This window comes from Erithacus rubecula (genome assembly GCF_903797595.1).
Source record: "Erithacus rubecula genome assembly, chromosome: 6".
NCBI lineage: Eukaryota > Metazoa > Chordata > Aves > Passeriformes > Muscicapidae > Erithacus > Erithacus rubecula.
Window position 1 is genome coordinate 44,897,470 of NC_136688.1, and position 19,759 is coordinate 44,917,228.

The following is a 19,759-nucleotide window of genomic DNA, read 5'->3' on the forward strand; positions in this document are numbered from 1 at the left end:
TTGTTAATTTCGAAGGGCTTGTTAATTTCGAAGGGAATGCAAACCGCGCCGGCCCCAGGCCGTGCTCCCCGCCTGAGGGGAGCTCCGGGCCGGGGCTGCCCCCCTCGTGTCCGCCGCCCTCCGGCCCCACTCACATCTGCAGCATGATTTTGTTCAGGACCACGCCATCCACCAGGTCCATGTAGATGCCGAGGTTGTCCTGGTCCCCGTTCCCCAGGTCCCCGAAGGTTTTCACCTGCCGGAGGAAGGACAGCAGGGTTGGGGGATGGCGGGCGGCCCCAGCCACCCCCGGCAGGACGGGGCAGCCCCGCCGGCTGCGCCCTCGCTCCCCGCCGCCCCGCTCTGCTCACCCAGGTCACCAAGGGGCTCTGCAGGAAGAGCTCCAGGAGCTCGGAGACGGTCACGTCCATGTCGCCGGGGCTCGGGCGGCGGCGGGAGGCTGCGGGAGCGGGGCCGGCTCACTCGGGAGACAAAGGCGCGGAGCCCATGGCCCGCCGCCCCGCTGTCCGCCGGGCGCTGCCTACAGGGCAAACAATGCGCGGCTCATCGCCCCCCCGCTCCGCGCCGGGGGCACACGCGGGGCCGCTCGCCGCGCTCCCTCCTCCCGACGGCAACAGGCCGGTCCTCCCCCGCCGAGCTCGCTCCGCGGCTGCACTAGGGATTCCCCAGGCAAGTGCGAGCCACGCCGGGGGAGACACGGGGGCGGCTCAGCAGCCACGGCGAATGGCCGGGAGCAAAAGCGCGGAGTTCCACGGGACAGCTCCGAGCAGCCGCTCCGCTCCGGCGGCCCTGGTACCTGTGGCGGGGCGCGCCCGAGCCCCGGCAATTAGACCCGGGCGGCGGCGGCGGCGTGACGGGCGGCGGCCGCGGCCAATGGCAGGGGCGGAGGGGCCCGGGGCCGGCCAATGGCGGCGGCCGCGGGGGCGGGCCGGGCGCGGGGTCGGGAAGCGCCGCGCGCGGCAGCCAGAGCGGCCCGGCCTCTGCCGCGCGGCGGGGGCGGCCCCGCTCCCCGCTCCCCCTCCCGCTGTAACCGCGGTGATCGCCGCCTCGCCAGGAAACTCGCCCGCGGGGCCGCGCCGGGGGCTGTACCTGCCGGGAGCCGCCCGGGGCCGCGCCCTCCTCCGCTCGGAACCGCGCCAGAGCCGAGCGTGAGCGCGCGGGTCCGAAGTTTGCGCTTTAAAAACTCACGAAATTGCCCACAAAGTACTTATCAGAGGCACTTCCAGGCAAACCCGTTTGAGTGCAGCTCACAGGACTAAGGGAAGAGCCGGAGCGAGGCGAGCGGCACAGGCTGCTGCGCTGCCGCTCGGAGCGCACCGGGAGCAGGTGCCCGGGAACAGCCCGTGGCTCCGCCGCAGCCGCACCGGACACCGGCCGCTCTCCCGCGGGCAGAACCTATCACGCCTTTAGTCAGGAAAATCAATAATGCCATGTAATCTCTATGATTGCTGCTTTATTTGCCACAGGCTCAGAACTTGAAGAGAAATAATTTAGTCATGAAGCTGAGCAGCATGGTGTCACATAGTGGAGCTAGGTCAGGATTTCTGTTTAACAGTTTGCTCTACTTTTAACAGATGTAATCTTTTATCTCTAGTATTTATCTGTTTGTGCATCAGCCACTGCTTAGTGCATTCTGTCTATTTCTTGTTCAATCATACTGAACTCACAACATAGATTTTGTATCTTGCACAGAAACATCTGAAATTCTGGTTAATATTAACCACCTGCCTTCGACATGTATTTTCGGTAAGGGAGTGGGTACATGTGCGTATGTGCATCGGCTGAGAGAGAGACATCTGTTGTTGTGCCTGAGGGACCAGAGCAGTTTGCAAGCAAACTATTACTAAATGATAGACACCGGTGTTCATTGCAGAGGCCTGCTTGTCCCGCTAAAGATCGGGTTTAATGATCTGCTTCATGCAGCCCTGTAGACAAGGACGGGTACATGTGAATTGCAACTTGGTTTTGCTCAATTTCTTTACTGTGTGAGTCATGTAGTCCAGTCGTTTTGGGATCTGAAAAGAAGAAAACTTTAAAAGCAAACCATCTATTTTAGATGGATGGAGAAAAAGGTATACTTTTGAACGTAATAGCCATGGAGAGAAAAAGAATGGTTAATAATTTCTCAACACTTCAGAGAGATGGACTGCCATACTTTGGTTTCTTGAAGCCTTATGATTTCCTGTTTTGTGGAAATATTTCATTAAATAAATTTTCAAAACAGTTAATGCAGTGCTTACAACAGATGTGACTGTTAATCAACAGAATCAAAAGAAAACCAACTTATTGTTTGAAAACTGTACAGACCTATTCATGGAGTACAGAATACAAGATGCAAGAATACAGATATAAGATGCCTTACCACTTGTCACAATTTGGATACAACTCGTTTGTAGGACAGAGTCCTGAAAAGAAGCAACAGCTGCATAGTACAATCCAGGTGTTACCAATAGTGAGACAATTGAAATGGCGAGCGTATCATGGAGCATGGTTATATAAACCAAATTTCTTATCCAGAAAGCGTTCCTGGGGATGCTGTTAGCTGGAAAATGCTCATGCAAGGGGACTACTTGCGTTACAGGAAATATTTGGCCTCGGGCAGTGTGGAGGCAGGTGCTGGAGGTGCAGCCGCAGCAGCAGGACGGGAATGGGGTCGGGAATGAGATAGGGAATGGGATTATTGGGAATAGGGTTGGGAATGCGGATGCCGCCTTCTCGGCCGCGGCGGGCGGGGGCCGGGCGCCCCCTGGCGTCGGCGCGCTCCGGTCGGACGCCGAAAGCGAAGCATCAGCGGGAAATGACACTTGGCTGGCTTCGAAATGCGCTGGGAGCACTGGCCTGGACTGAAAACACCGGCGAACTGCTCCGGCACGCTTGGGGCACGGGCCATGCGGGGCTGCGGAGCGCTGCAGGCCGCGGTGCTGCGGGTCTCCCCGCCCCGAGCCGCACGCTGCGGCGGCACAGCCCCGGCAGAACCAGCCCGGGCTCGCCCGCAGCCCCGCCGAGAGCAGCCCGGGGCGCGGGGCTGCGGGGCGCAGGCTGCCCGCCTCGGGCTAAACACATACCGGCTACGAGCCCCCAAAACGCGCGTGGAGGGGTTTCCCCTCGCTAATTCTGTGTGATACCTGTCAGCCCCAGCTGCGTGTGTGCTTCCTCCACGTCCTCTCCAAGCTGTGCCTTAGCATTCATAGGGAGAGCACTTTGATTCATCCACCCTGTGTTCTACCAAAGATATCTTGTATAACCTCACCTACCTGCTACAGGCCGAGTTCTCATTTGTAATGACATCTGAAGCTGCCACCTTCCCAGAGTGGATAAAATAAAACAAATACCAACGAATATATCCAAGAAAGTTCAGATCCAGGAATGTACAAGCAAATGCATTTCAAAATCATGCTTCTTATAGTAAAGCAAGGATGAAAATTTGTAGTATTTAAGTTCAATGAGATATGCAATAATATTGGTTTGATATGATTTCACATGGTCAGCTTTTCACTAAGAACGTAATTATCAAATAATTAAGAAGCACCAAAACTGTGATTTACAACACATACATAGGTACAAACTACTAAAGACACCTGTGTGTTTAATGCCTCCATTATCATAATTTCTATTTCTAAAGCAGTTTCCACAGCCACAAAGCACTCGATTTTCAACAACACAGACCACAGAAGAAACTTTCTAAGCTCAAACATTTCCAAATGTTCCTTTAGGCTGACTGTAAATGGCATGATTCACCCCACTCAGACTGTCCCCTAGCAACGAGTACAACCATCAACAAAGCTCCACCATTCATCTCCTGTCTGAAGTGTAAGTTGCTGAGGGATGGGAATAACAGAATTCATGAGGTTACAATACAAGAGTTAAACTCATGGTAATCAGGAAAGAGCTTTTTCTCCTCCTTGGCTTGGGTCTGTCCTTAAGCAGCTTTCTTGTAAATATGACTTGACTGTTCATCAACTAACTTTTCAGCTATCGAGCAAGTTTGCTTTAAGTAGACTCTGAAGCTGCATACAATGGGTGCCAGGAGAAAAAGGAGGTGATCAGGAGATAGCTCTGGTCCTCACAGTATTCATTCTGGAATTTTTGATATAGATAATTTTATTTAGACAAAGGTGGTAAAGAAATTTAAATGAGGGTAAAAAGAAACAAACCTGTATGTGCTACCAAAACACAAACAAAACCCCCGAAGTATTTGTGCCTTGGATCAATCTGAATGCAGGGGCAAGCGGGGGTGGGAGGGGGATGCTGGTGATTTACAGTCTGTAGCTGGTATCTGAAACATTCAGAGAGAAACTCCCAGAAAAAAAAACTAGAATTAACCTTTGGCACATGTTTGTTCTGTTCTGAAATTTAAGGCAGCTGCTCAGGCTCCTGTAGACACTAACATAATACAGAATCTAAAATACAAGGAGAGAGAGTTTGGGAAGAATAAATATCTCATAAACCTCTGAGTCCATAGAAAATAAATAGAGCCAAATACACAAGGCAAACAATAAAGTTAATACAAGCAAAAAATATGGGGAGGAGATGAAGGGGCACCAGCACTTTATGGCTCTTTGCGTGAACTTGAAAGTAAGGGTGGAGAATTCAACATCCCAGGCAAACACAAAATGGTCACATAACCTCCTTTACTTGAACTTTTCTTAGGCAATGAGTGTTACAGCAGTGGAGAAATGATCTTGGACCTGAAAGAAGAGAGAAGAAATTAATTTTAGTTAGATTCATAACCTAAAGAGGTGCTAGAAGCAAAGGCTGGTCCTGGTGATCTAATGCAGTGAGCTCAGGAGATACAGCAGGGTGGAAACTTCATGTCCAGCAAATCAGGAAAAATGTCCTCTGGAGCAGCAGCAGCAAGGGGAAGGTGTCTTGCAGGTTTTTAAAGACACAATAGGTCTGGGCTGTTGAGAAGGTGATTACTGAAGAGAATAATGGTGTAAAGGCTTGGGAACCTTACCCAAAACCTTGTGTTCTCATCAGGGCAGGGACATATCCCACACAGAAGATTGCCATGTATGTTTCTCAGTTTCTTTCTCTTTGTCCAGAGGTAAAAGAAGAACTACATCAGCAGCACTAACTGGGAATCATGAGAGAAGAAAAAGAACCTGTAGGACCACACTAGGAACAGTTACTGACTGCTTTGGTAAGTATCGAAAACATATAATGAACTAAATGTATTAAATAGATCATATTTTATTAATATGAAAAGTATTTTAAATAGTAAGTATCAATTCCTATCAATCATAACTAGCTAATGTCCTCACAAAAACAGAATGTGATTTTGAAGGTCCAGCACTTCAGGGAATTTCAGGTTCTCAGACTGCTGTTTTTATACTTCAGTTATACAAGAGTGTATCAATATCTATATTGATGACACTGGGGGTGAGGTAAAAATAATAAGCAAGCATAGACAGAAATTTTATAAGCAGCTTTAGGAAATACTTTGGCTGGCCAAATTTGAAGAAAAGTGTAAATTCACATGGAAGGAAAACACTCCAGGGAGAAGTTAACAAAGCCTCAGCAGTGAGGTAGTGGCAGCAGGGCTGGGAGCATCACCTCTGATACCTACCAAGGGCAGAACAGTGGACAGTGGAACAGTGAACAACAGGGCAATGAGGAAATCTGTGTCCTTGCTGTCTGCTCAAACAGCACCTTCAAATTCACTTCTGTGTGCAAGAATCACAAATGTGGGAGGGAGGATTTGAGGGACTAAAGAAAGACTCCAGTTTTGAGGGGTTGTGACAGAAGGCACAAAACTAAGGTTGTCCAGTGACAGATACAGTTGTTTTAAAAGAATATGGTAAAAATTGTTGGTCAGTACATGTGCACTGATTTAATGTGCAGAAACACAGAAGGTGGCTTTAATTCTAGCTGAATTATATAAAAATTTAATGGTTATTTAGAGAAGGTCAGTGTGGACAGAAACTAAATCACATGGACTTACTCCCTTAGAAGTGAGATTTTTTAAATTACAAATGTTTTAGAGAATCATTATTTGCATTATAACACTGGTATTTCAGAGATGCTGGAGTGACTGCAGACTCACTGCAGAGCACACGAGGACTCTCCTGTGGTGACAATACTGTTCAAACTCCATTTTTTAACTTGGCTATTCACATCTCCTACCTTTCTTTTTACTCTGATGCAAGATCTGAAAGCAGATTATCAATTAGCATAATTCAGTTCTGTCACTGTTTGATGTAGCAGCACCTGGGTTATCCAAAAAGCAGACAGACAATCAGACACACTAGTGATACAGCCTCCTCCTGACCTGCATCAGCCCCTAGCCATATTGCACCATGTATTTTACAAAGGTCAGTAGGATGCTGCAAGCTGCCAGACAAGAGAAAAGCCAGCCTTATCTAAAAACTTGGGAGCATGATGTATGGGCTCTGGGACACACGTACTTCCAGAAGGAATGCTAACCCTCACTGGTACACATGGCCAGGGAATGCTGCTGAGCCCTCTCAGGGCAGCCCACCTACAGTATCACATAATTTACACTTGCTTAGAATATCAGTGCTACTCAGTCCAAATCATCCCCCATCTGTACTACAGATGTACATTTCATGAGAAAAGTTCTACTCTGTACCAGATAATTCCCAGATCTCAACCTAAACCACTAAGAGCTGTTTCCATGGAGCCATTTCAGAGCCCTGAGACAGGCAGATACTGTACATCCCTGGGACATTCTACAGTGCTCAGCAAGGCCACTGGTATAGATCAAAAGTCACTGCAAATCAGTGGCTATTTCAATAATTTGCTGGTAGCATCCTGCTTTTTTAATACTACCTACTGGATTATATATTATTTTTACATTGCTCATAAATACAATTGGTATGCAGAAATGGCATCTTCCCTCTCCCTTTTTAAACTTTTTTTTCCCCAGCAGTCCGCAGGGTTTCATTTCAGCTTTCAATTGTTCTATTAATTTATATTAAGCCCCACAAGATTCATACTCCTGTGACTGTGATTGCAACTAGAGCAACATCAAATCTACAAGTTCATCAGATAGCCAGGCACTGATGAAAATCATAGGAGAGAACCACAGAACTGAAGCACAGAATATCATGGGTTGGAAAGGACCCATAAGAGTCCACACAGTATGTTGCATCTCCCTCACATGTATTATGACATAAAACTATGGCTCTGATTGAAGGTGGTATTACAGGCCCTCCCACAGGAGGTTTTCCTCTGCAGCATGTCCACATGCCCTGCCTCCTTTCTGAACTATGTATTTTATATTTCCTCTGGACACCAAAAAGAGAAAGTGGTGGAGAACATGCACCACCACATGGATAACTTCTCTAGAAAAATTTCAGCTGTGGCAACTCCTCTGAATGCTTGCCCTGTGTTACACAGAGGCTGTGGGTGACCCATCTCGTCTCCTACTTTCACACCTCACCTGGATGGGAGTTGATGTCCTCAAGGCAGGGGAGCTGCAGTGCTGCTCTGGTATCCACAGCACTGCTCCAGGATGCCTCTGCAGCTGTAAAATGGTTGAGAGGGGAAAGGCTGAACTTCTGTGACCACTCTACAGGTGCCAGGAAACATCATTAAGCAAGGCAACCAACTCACTGTGCTGGGTTGAAAACGTAGCCACTTGCCTAACAGTGCCACAGCAGCAACATGAGAGTTCATCAAATTAAACATCTCTGCAGGAATGTAAAAACACAGGCAAACCTGATCTGAACAGTTCTATCATTAGTACATTAAAAGGATTGGGGCTACCTGGCACTTAATTCCATGAGAACATGATGTCTCACCCGGGTGGGCTATCAGAGATGAATGAATGAATAGCCTGACCTTTGCTGCCAAGCAGGCACATTCTAGAGACAACTTACTGGGTTTTTTTTCAGTTTAGATATACCAGGTTTTAGATCCTTTCACCTTCATGATACAGGAGATCTCTTCTATGGTGATGAGCACTGTTAACTTGAATACAGCAACACTCTGCACACATTAAAAGAAAATCTGGAAATCTTCCATATCACCTGGAATTACTTTAATTAGTGTGTGGGTTCCTTGAGGGACCAGGTAGTTCATACACATCCCGTCTGGTATTCCCAGTAAGTCTAGGCTCAAAGCTTAGAAGTTCATCTGAAGATTCAGCATCAAGTCTTTCAGCCACTGAAGGAATAGAGGGTCCTGTATGGATGATTCAAACACCCTGTCCCTTGTCTGTAAATACACAAGGGTTTGCTCTGTAAACCATACTTCAGGGCACGGTTAAAAGAATGAAGATGACTGAGCCATGTTTAGTACAATATATATACTGCTCTCTTGGGATGAGGACAAATAGTTTTTAAAAGTCAGCCCAACAAAAGAATCTAGAACTGAATATTGTTTCCTAACATGATTTTTCCACCTATAAACTCAAACCCACTCTTTAACAAAAGAATAAATACCCACCACTTCTCGCAATCCCAATATTTTCCCCCCTAAAATACATTTCAAGATTTCCACAAATACAAAAGTGAATGTCTCTGAGCAAGAGTATACCCACCATTCATCTACTTCCAACTTCCATGAATATTTTCTCTTAGTGCAGACATGTCCTGTCAGGCTACGAGCATTAGGTAACTGGGAAGACAACTAACCATCTAACCACAAGTTAGACAACATTAAAAGAAGTGCAGTCTAATGTTTTACCAGTCTTTTAGAGCTTCATAAAAATATAAAATCTTCAATTTTGACCAAGCTCAGTAACTCCAGCATAATACTTCTGTGGAAGTATCTGCAAGTCTGGAAGACTGCAGCATCAAACATCACAAGATCCAAGCACTCAACTGCTAAAGAAACAGTATAGACTTTAACAAAATGTTCGTTTGACCAACTCAGAAGAATGGTTTCCTGAGATAGAGCCTGGAAGACTTACAGATGATTGTATGGATGAATTCTGAGAGCTTTATGCTCAAGAAAAGTTTGACAGCTTGAGCTGGATTTAGGTTCTGGCTAATTAAGAAAACCTGCAAAATCGCAGATTTTCTTGTCACAATGTCTGCTCTGACACCAAAGTTGCAAAAATCAAGTTTCACACAGTTTGTTGAAATGACATGGGGACTCAGCCTGCAGCAGCAGATTGTGTCAAATCCTGTAGTGACCACATGCACAACTCCAGATCTCTGTAAACTAACTGCTGAGAATTGCCCTACCACAGACATTTCAAATACATTGCAAAAACTCAACCTTAGAAAGTGATTACAAATGGAAGAAAAGATGGCTAATAATTTTTCCCTAATGCACACTCTTACTTATATCCAAACTGGCTGGTTATGTACTCACAAAGAACAAGCACTGAAGCTTTGCCTTCTGTGGTTGGCACAGAACCTGCCACGCCACCTACACTGTTCACAAACCAAGTGCTCATCTACCATGGGCATCCTGTGATCCTGCCTCAGATTCTCATTTCTCTTATTTCTATTTGCATTGATACATTTATATATTAAACAACGTGATTGTTGCAACAGTGGTGCTTTGACTGCCCAAAGGAAATTGGCTCTTGAAAACAGATCTAAGAAAGGGTCTCTCGTTTGCCAAGGAACTGAACCGATGCCCCTTCTTAGGGAGCACTGCTGTGCAAAGCCATCTCCTGTAAGGAAGCAGGAATGCCTCATTTCAAATTTATTTAGACTTTTGGGAAAAGGGGAAAGAAGGCAGACACTGATTTAGACCAAGTTAATTGCTGATTTTCAACTGAGTTAGAATAAATTTCAAAAGATGGTGTCCTTGTAGTGTTTGTTCTACAACCATCTTTTATTCACTCAAACTGGTATTCCAAAGGGAACTAGAGATTTTTATAAAATACAACTAATGCTGTTTTCCTTCAGGTTTAATTATTTATTTTTTGTTTTTCTAAGTCAAATGAGCCAGTATATTGGTATTCCTCATTCATCCATCCTGCCTTTTGATTAATTAGTTACCATCACTGTTCTTCATTATAAAATTTCAGTCTCTTTGGAATACTAATTTCCTATCTATAGGTTTAATTTTTATTTCATCCTATTTCCCTGATTTTTCTCTCAACTGGTGCTGCTGTAAAATTTAATTTAAAATATTTAGTCACAAAATAGTATTGCTTTTATGCACATTGTTGCAAGATTTTTTCTCCAATAAAAACGATACCATCTTCCATAAAATCTTCAACATATAAAGAACTGTGATGCAGAGCAAAATTACACAGTGTGAAACAGGTACCAGCACAACAGTGAGATTATATTACATCAAAAAATTTTAATGGTCCCAAATATATACTCAACAACTAAGCATACACTCAGGGGGGCAAAAAAAATTATGACACAAAAGTGACCACATCTAGAATTCCACTCAATCTTTAATCAAGAAGGGACAAACAAATCCCCCACCTCAAAAAAAATTTCTGCAGTTTAAAGGGCAAAGGGAACAGATTTAAAAAAAAAGAGGAAACTTTATAATCGGCCCTCCCCCGCAGAGGTTTTTAAAACCTGTTGTAGCTTGAGTAAAATGTTCAGAATGTACGATTTCAAAGGCAGGTCTCTTTTATACAAAGAAACTGCTGGCATTCTTAACTAGTGAAGAATTATGGCAAAACCTGCCTTTTCTTCAGAAGTCTCATACATGGTCCAAGAAAGCATATTCTGATTGTAGCAACTGACCAGCCAATCCAGAGTTCCACTAACAAAACTCCTGCCCTGTTGGCTTTTTCTTTTTTTTTTTTTTTTTCTTTTTTTGTTTTGTTTTCCATTTCCTTCCCTGAGAAAAGGGCAACGTGTGGTCCAAGCTGGAGAGCTCAAAGGCATAAGTCTTTCCTCTATATGAAGTGTTTCTCCTTCTTCTGCTCCTTTGAATTGGCACTTGATTGGCAGAAATCCATTTGTATAGGTTGATCTGTGTCATACACAGTAATTCACAAAAGATTGCTGCTTTGCTGTGGGTTTGTTTTGTTTTTGGAAAAAAAATCCTCCCCCAACTGGTAATGTTCTTCAGCAGTTGCCATTATGATGACTCAAGCTTTGCTTTCTTTGACAAAGGTAAAGTTTCCTCTTTATCTTCATCTTCATCATCCTCTTCATCATCATCAGGATAATCTACAAGCCCAACAAGGCCTCCCTACAAAGACAGGCCCAATTATTATAATTAAGAGAATGTTTGTACATTGATAATTCACGTTTGCATTGTAACATGATGTTTGCACAGAATATTGCCATAAGCACGTTGGTTCAGAAGGTTTTGACTAAAATAATGCAGAACAAAAATAAATCCTTCAGTATAAATGAAAATTACATATCTGAGAAATATTAATATAAATAAATCCAAAATGGGGTTTTACCTAACCAACTGAAAATATTTCCAGCTGAAATTTAAGTAAAGCCAAGAATCTACATGATTTTGCTAAGTGTCACTGCAGCTCCATATGTAAAGACATAGTTTATTTTTACTGAGCACAGCTGACTGCATTGAGCAATCTGGAAGCACTTCAAAAACAAATGAAGAATATTCTTCAATTTTGAATTTTTAGATTATGATACTTTTAGAACACAGTTTGTCTTCACCAAAGTTGAAGTGCATAGCAATGAAGAATAATGTAACTGAATGATGTGTACAGGTTACAAAGTTTAAATAACTTGTCAGCTGAAAATGAAACTGTATCTTCTATCATTAAAAACTTTTGTATTGCAAATTACCACAAATTCAAGATTAGGCACCCTCAGATGCTTGAAGCAGCAGCATGACCTTCTGAAACTTCCCCTAACTATACTACACTGCAATTTCTGAAGCTTAACCAGCATTTTACTACAACGGCAGCTGTAGTCAAATACTTCACTCGAAGGTCCTATAACTTATTGAGGTACTTAATAATGAAAACCTAAACTGGAACATTTCAGTCAACTGTAGACCAAAATACTACTTGGAAAACAATTACATGTATTCTGTGCAGTCACATACACGTAAGACTGAGTACACTACACCTAAAGCAACAACATCAGGTAATTAATGAAAAATGCAATTTCAACTCTGTTTCTAGTTTGTGACTGTGGCATGTTTTATTCTGAAAGAAGGCAAGGTATCTTCTGCCTGAATCCACGAGTGTTTTTCAGTGCACTGCATATTCCCCTCTGTAACCTAAACATTTCTCTTTTGTCACCACTACTTGAATTTGTGGAGTCAATACTGCATCCAGTATGTTCCATATGTAAAGACTCCATTTCAGACTCAAGGAATTACACTTTCTGGGAGAGAAAAATCTCCAACAGTCTGAATGGATTTGCAAGCCAATTTCATTCCTTTTAAAAAGAACTTGACTAACTCTTGGGTTATGCAAGGAGTTTCCTCCATAGAGTGATTTAGAGGAAGTATCCTTGGGTTCTTCCATCAGCCAAACTCTTCTGATCCAGGTGTTTTCAAGAGAATGCAAATCAAACAAACTCTTCAGCCATGCTGAGTAGAAAAAAACCCCAAACCCTAAATCCCCATTTAACCTCACGAGAGCTTAGGTGAACAGGCAGTATGGCAGCATTACAAAACAAGGATGAATCAGTGTTATTCCAAGACTGACAACTGACATACATATCCCACCTTTCAGAAATGGAAACACTTGTTATGAAAATAAATTCCCATTGTCTGAACTGCACTGTATCAACATTACCTTATCTGCTCCCCATGCTGGGAAAACAGCAATCACTCTACTTTCCTGACTCAGTTCAAACATTTTTATTCAAAAGTCTGATAAAATCCCACAGTGTCCTAAAATGTATTTAAAGATGCTAGTTGTGAATATTTACTCCAAGTTACAATATTATTTTAAAGTGGCCTTCTTTCTCTATTTCAGAATGTTCCAAAGCAAAAGTGTAAGTTAGTTCAAAGGTAAATATGTCACACTCAGGTATTAAAAATTATTCTGGCTTACAGCAATCAGTATCCAATGCAATTTGTTTCTTCCACTTAGGTCAGCTATAGAATTCTGAACAATAAGAAAATGGTGATAGTAGAAATCCTCAGTGGATGTGGCAGGGCATTGTGGTATCTACCACAATTTGGCTGTTTCCAAAATACTCATTTTTACCTGCCAAAAATCCCTGTGCAATTTAACCAAGTACAGTGTTGTCTGTATTTCACTGTAAATATCACTGCTAAGAGCACCTAATGGCATGCTTCCTAATTGACCAGTCTGGGCATTAAAAGAGCTCTTTATTTCTTTCATATACAACAGATCTTGTTAAAAATGCTGAAGGCCAGGCAAGAAGTACACACAAACCAGACAGTCCATTACTGCTGAACTTGTTGGGTCTCACAAACTTCAGAGAGATGCAAAAAGAAATTCCTACTCTGTAACAATGAAGTCAACCTACAATCATTCAAAATTACCTTAGTTGTAATAGCTGCCATCTGAGATGTGCTTTTAGAAACCGATCCAGGTGAGCCAGGGGACCCTGGAGACCCAGGGGACCCAGGGGAACCAGGCAGATTACTTGCAGATGACTGGCTGGTAAGGTTGGATTTTGTACCACTGGAAAAAGAAAGCTTGAAACTCGGACTCTGACGACCTGAAAGATTAGTTTTCAGAAGAACTTCCTTTTCTTCACTTTCTTTCACTGGAAAAAAAAAAAAAGAGGCAAAAGTAAAGCACTATTATTGAGTGAAACATTTAATTAAAAATCACTTTGCTGTTCAGGAAAAGGCTTAATACTTTATGTATAACTCAGTTAAGTGAGTCATGACAGACTTTTTTTCCATACTACCAGTGACAGTCATTGGCCAGGAAAATGGAGACTTTTGTTCCACCAATGGTATCACCTGAACATTTATGTAGAAAATTTTGAGTTAATATTATATATATTCAATATATAACATTGAATTATAAACCAAATAAAATACAGAAAAACTTGACTATCAGCTAAGATTTTAATTCAAATGCTTTATGAAATCTACAACACATTTTTTGTATCATTCTGTTTTTAAATACAACAAAATTTTTTCAAGTGTGGTCTACCAAGTTGATTTTTCAATTTCAAAATAAATACATGCAAATCCTTCATTGCAGTAGGACTACATAATACAAGTTATGGCATTCATCTTCTCATCACTTACATTTTTTTCTTTCCATGAATTTACTGATTGGGTCCATAATATCCTCATCATTTTTAGGCTTGTCAGAAGGGGGCACCACGGCCTCTCCATCTTCCATATCATCCTCATCAGTATTAAACCACATTTCCTCCTCATCCTCCAGGGTTCTTGCATCCCTTCTGTACCTGTGGTTTCTCAATATGGAGCGCATGCTGTGGAACAGGAAGTTTTAAAAGCTTAGATTCAAAAATCAACTTACTTTAAAACTCCCACTTGACACTCAGTGACAGCTTACAGATCCATACACTGCAGAGCAATAAAAACATCAGCAAATCATTCCCTAATGTGAACCTTTGTATTTTCAATGCAAATATGATTAGAAACTTCTCTGTATGAAGAATCAAAAAAAGTAAAACTCTGCTAAGAGAATATGCAGAATGCTTAATCAGTATAATTCTGTATGCTACAATTCTTTAGCATATAAACAGCACTATTAAAAGTAATTTTAATAAATCTCACTGAAGTGTTGCATTCAGGCTTGGTTTACCAGTTCGTACATGTAAATAAAAAGTTGTAAAACAATGAGTTTAGAAATATAGACTTATTCTCTGAAAATACTCTAACCTCTGTAAGTATTCAGGGTCCAACAAGTTTAAAAAGTTAAAAAGAAAAAGAAAGCAATAAAAATCTAACTTAAATATGACTCCAGTTTTAAGCAGATACGTTGAAGAGAAAGCTCTCTCACTGCCACATCCACCTGTTACAACTTTTGGTCACTTAACATTATTTTCTATTTTTCAGAGCCTTGGATATGAACTACTACCTCTCTCTCCCTATTTGATCTATTATCAATGTTGGTTTAGCTCCACTTCCTTTTCTCTTGTCCCACAGGAGCAGTACTATGGTCCTGGAGCAGAAAGACAGATATGGTCCTTGAAGAATGGGGAAAAGTGGAAGAAACACTGAAAACATTTTTACTCTTAGATGTTGATTTTAACAGTCACTTTCCAACAGCAGCATGAAACTCTTGATGAAGCACTTCACAATTTACTGGATGAAATTTTATGTTTTTCATGAAGTGTCTGTTACTGGGATCAAAATGTTAATAATACAACCTAGACATCTGCATTACTGAGTGCAGAAAAAAGCCAGAAGGGAAAAACTAGAACATTACAAGCTATTGAGTAGAAATGCTAAATGTACTTTTAATAATGAATCTAGGTAAAAGTAAGTTGGCTTGCCAGCATTATCATAGATCTGTACATACTGCATCATTTAACATTTTATTTAAACTTAAGTTCTGCTAACAGCAGAAGACTATGACTTAAGTGGAACTCTAATGAATATTTTTGTGGCCTGTGTCAACAACATGTCAGGCTCCTTCCTTACTGAACTATTCTTTGCTACAATATGAAATAGAATCTTGTTATTTGTGCATTTTATTATTTCTGGGTTTTCACTTTAAAAATTACATGCACTATGACAGGACTTGTGCAGCCATTATAGAAGATGTAGGAAGAAAGTTGAGCTACAGACCTCCTGAAGCTCTATTTTCTGTTGGATAAACTCATGCAGCACAACCACTAAGCTCAACTTAAGCCAAGAAAAAACCCTACAACTTTACTTGTTACGCTGGATAGAAATTACTGAAGAAAGTAGCTGGGTGTTCTCTCCCACATATGCATTAATGTAAGTAAGAATCACAGCCTTGGATTTCACAGCTGTTTAAGTGATATGCTTAGCTGACAAAAGCCAAAATAATAACATCTCACTTTTAACACCTTAGTATTCAAAACTGCAGATCCTGCACATGGCTCTTGAAAGAGCTTCAATGTTTTAAAATAAATCCACAATTATAGTCTCATTTTAATTGCACAACTCTCAAATTTAAGTACTAAAAAATATTGTGGCAGGAAATAAAAGTTTGAAATGTCAAGATAACCTAGTAGGACTAATCAGAACTAATTTTAATGTATTTTCAAACTAATTCAAGGCAGCAAAACAGGAACAGTTTTTGCTAACAATTCTGAAGAGTAACTCATCTGTTCACACAAGCAGTCACTTTATTTTAATGAAACTAGACATAAAGTGAAAGTAAATGGAGCAGAAAGACTTGAACTTCCCATTTTTATTCATCTCAACCTTTTAACCTTGGGCAACTGTGTACTAAGGAAAGGAACTTTTGCTCTGACACACAGAAGGAGCAATTCAAGCTTTGCATCAGATTGCTTTTTACTCCATCAGCAAATCTAACAGGAACAAAAATGCATTCTCTGAAAACTTCTTTGTATGTTCTATTCCTCAGGCATTCTGATAAATTTTTGATAAAACTTATCTAAATATCTACACTCCAACTAAAATAAAAGGAAATCTGATGTCCAAACTTTTGAAGGAAAAATCCACAGAAAGGTGATTCACAACTGACAGTCTTTCAAATCAGCAGTGGATATCTGTTATTTAAACAAATCAGCTTGGTAGAGATACTTGGTAGACTTCCAGCCTCATTATAGTACTGCACTTAAGCTTAGGATATGATAAATTAGCACTATGACTGGGGGTCCAGCAACTAATATTTGCTGAAAGTTGATCAAAAGTCTGCAACGACATATTTGAAAATCACACTTTTAATCCAAGTAAATTCAGCAAGGCTTGAGATGCAAGCAGGAGTCTAAATTATCTGCATTTCCCAGTATAAGAGAACAACCTACCAATAGTCTGATAAGAAAATTAAAGCATCAATATGCCATGAAGAGCATTTAGTGTATTTTACCTGTCAAGTTTTGGATTATCTTGTCTTTCCCTTTGTTGTTCAAATCGTAGTTTCAGTCCTTTGAATGTCTGCACATAATCTACATCTTCCAGTGCCTTCCAGTAATTTTCAATTACATGAGCTGTTAACGATTTTATATCTTCCTACAGGAAGAAACAAGCATAAAGTAACTTATTTTTATTCAAATTAGCTTATTTAAAATAAAAAATATCTGAATTGAGAATGCTATAGCAAGCACAGTATTAATTAACATATGCAAAAATTAATATCATGCCTATAAGTGCAATTAAAAATCTAGAGCCTCAAGTATTTGATTAGCAAAACAGTATCAAATTTCTAGCAGTATCTCCTTCAAAACATTACAGAACCTAAAGCCTGATAAAAACTAAAATGTCTTTCATAGCACGGCATGGAGTCCTTCAGGAATAGGCTGCTCCAGCAGGGGCTCCCTGTGGGGTCACAAGTCCTGTAGCACACCTGCTCCAGTGTGGGATCCTCCCTCCATAGGGCCACAGGTCCTGCCAGGAGCCTGCTCCAGTACAGGCTTCCAAGGGGTCAGAGCCTCCTTCTTCAGGCATCCACCTGCTCTGGCCTGGGGTCCTCCACAGGATGGATCTCTGCTCCACCATGGACCTCCAGGGGCTACGGGGCTGCCTCACCATGGACATCACCATGGGCTGCAGGGGAATCTCTGCTCCAACCTGAGCCAGGGGCACAATCATCTCAGAGCCAGCTGGCATTGAACACAGCTCTACTGAACACAGGGGAAGCTTCCAGCAGCTTCTACAGAAACCAGCCCTTTAGACACTGCCCACCATGCCACTGCAAACCCAAACACCACTGTACAAGTCATGACCACTTTTAGAGATTAATTTTTTTCATAGCTTCAAAGCCAGTTTTCAATCAACTCCTCCATGATGATTGATCAGGTCATTTTATTCTTGGAATACTTGAGTCCCATCTCAAAGAATAAAGAGGTGATCAACACTATAAAGATTTCAAGAGGTGACAGTATGTGGTGACTTACTCCTCCACAACTGTCTGCACCCTAGCTTGGCCCCATTTACAACATTTACAGTCTGTACAGCATCTTGTCAGAATCTGCATGCAAACAACTGCAAGGAAATAGTACTGTGCAGACAGCCAAACTGGCATGAATATTTAAGAGACTCCCCATGGGAAGAACTTGGGAGCACTCCATTAAAATAATCAAAAGAGATTGGTATCTCTCCTGTATAATTCCATATTCCATTGAATTGACATTACAGAGCACAGCTAGATTTGATGGGGTTGTAGCAGTAGTTTCTAATTACATTCCTGTCATAACAAGACCATCCAATCTGCATGATGAAATTTGATTAGTGTTGCCTTTGCAAATCTGGGTACCGTGAGTACAGTACCAAGTGAATTTAATCTTCAAGTAATGGTACTGTTTGAATATAAGAAAGAACATGTACAAATAAGTAATAGTGATATAAAACAAGGTTCATTTAAATACAGTATCATAAGGCCCCATTATGATAGCATAATTTAGAGCAAAAGGAAAAGCAAAAGTAGTCTTGAATTACTACAATCTTGAAGACTAAACAATGCAGTAATTATCTTCAGCATATAATAGCACTCACCACTCTGATAAATTCAAACATCTCTATTATGGCAGAGTTCATCAGATTGTAACGGGAACCATTATTTAGAAATGCTTTGACCACGGGTTCAAACAAAAAACTTTTCATTATGTAACGGTTGTAGAATTCATCCTTTAACCCAATTATCTTTCTCTTGAAACGAAGGGCACCTGAAACACATGTGTTGTCAAAGGAGTTTTTAAATTTAAATGCAAAATTGCAGAAATTACTCAGCATTAGTTAAGGCATTTTACAGCCTCGGTTCATATACAGCAATACATTAAGTTGTTCTCTGTTTCTCAATTGTCTTGACTATACTGCTGAAGATAGAAGACCTGATCTATCATAAATAAATCCTCCCTCATAACCATACAAATGAAAACACCTCTGTTCACCAAAGAGTTCATACAGTATTAAAAATAATACTACTAATACAAAAATCTATTTTCAATTTTTAAAATTACTTATGGTAAAGGTAAAACATTTTCTCAATAAAAGTACTCAGAAATTTGCTTATCATCCCTATTATTCAAAAGTTTGATTAGATTTAACTAGTTCTATCTGATTAGAATATAAACAATCTCATTTTAAAATTGGTAAATGACATTTTATTCACACCCACAGTAAGGCAAAGAAAGGTGTCATTTACAACCATTTTAAAGCTCTTTCCGAAAATCCAAAGTGTACACAAGTGAGAGAATGCATAAAGAGAAAGTACAGTATCACATGGCTGCACATTTTGCTCAGCAACCATGTGTACAGGTTATTTGGTTACAAAATGTAAAAGGTACTTATTGTATGGTACTGCTCAGTCACCTTAAGGCTTTGTTTCTTTATGTGCACAACAGAATTACAGAGAAAATCTCTTATTTGCATCCAGAATTAAGTCTGATTTGACACTGCTGAGCTGAGTATGGTAAGAAACTGCCAGTCTGAAGAGCAAAACACTGAACTTCTATGCAGTTTAATGCAGTCAGGTAGTCAGATCTAATTAAGTACCTCTGATAATTTCTACTAAAAAATAATCAAAGCTTACAAAGTTCTCTTAGTGCTTTCAGCACTGACATACCATCTCTTCAATTTCCCTCTCCACTGAGATGAAGCAAAATCCTTCTTTTTTTTTAGGATAAAAATGTGTTGATAAATACAAAATTATTTACTAATAGTAGTTGATACATCTATAATCTAGTATGAGTAACATAGACTATAATGGTAGAATTTCTGTATTCAGTCAAAAATGTCATGATCTATGAACAGTTTTTTTTTCAGCAGAGCGAAGATATGTATCAGTTCACAATGAAAAAATTCTAGTTTATTC

General features: G+C 41.0%; 2 protein-coding genes across 4 annotated transcripts in view; both read right to left on the minus strand.

Annotated features, from left to right (window-relative positions):
• The window catches only part of CCDC88C (coiled-coil domain containing 88C), a 94,590-nt gene extending 93,722 nt beyond the window's left edge, over positions 1–868 (minus strand). For all 3 annotated transcript variants that reach the window (XM_079309262.1, XM_079309263.1, XM_079309261.1), the window contains exons 1-2: positions 351–868; positions 135–235 (exon numbers count right to left, since the gene is read on the minus strand). In XM_079309262.1, coding sequence (XP_079165388.1) covers positions 135–235; positions 351–410 — 161 coding nt within the window. In that variant the 5' untranslated portion in view covers positions 411–868. The remainder of the gene's footprint in view (positions 1–134; positions 236–350) is intronic.
• Positions 869–10,315: 9,447 nt separating this feature from the next.
• The window catches only part of PPP4R3A (protein phosphatase 4 regulatory subunit 3A), a 42,063-nt gene continuing 32,619 nt past the window's right edge, over positions 10,316–19,759 (minus strand). Inside the window, exons 11-15 of the mRNA XM_079309271.1 lie at positions 18,442–18,611; positions 16,817–16,959; positions 14,068–14,258; positions 13,345–13,571; positions 10,316–11,088 (exon numbers count right to left, since the gene is read on the minus strand). Coding sequence (XP_079165397.1) covers positions 10,975–11,088; positions 13,345–13,571; positions 14,068–14,258; positions 16,817–16,959; positions 18,442–18,611 — 845 coding nt within the window. The 3' untranslated portion in view covers positions 10,316–10,974. The remainder of the gene's footprint in view (positions 11,089–13,344; positions 13,572–14,067; positions 14,259–16,816; positions 16,960–18,441; positions 18,612–19,759) is intronic.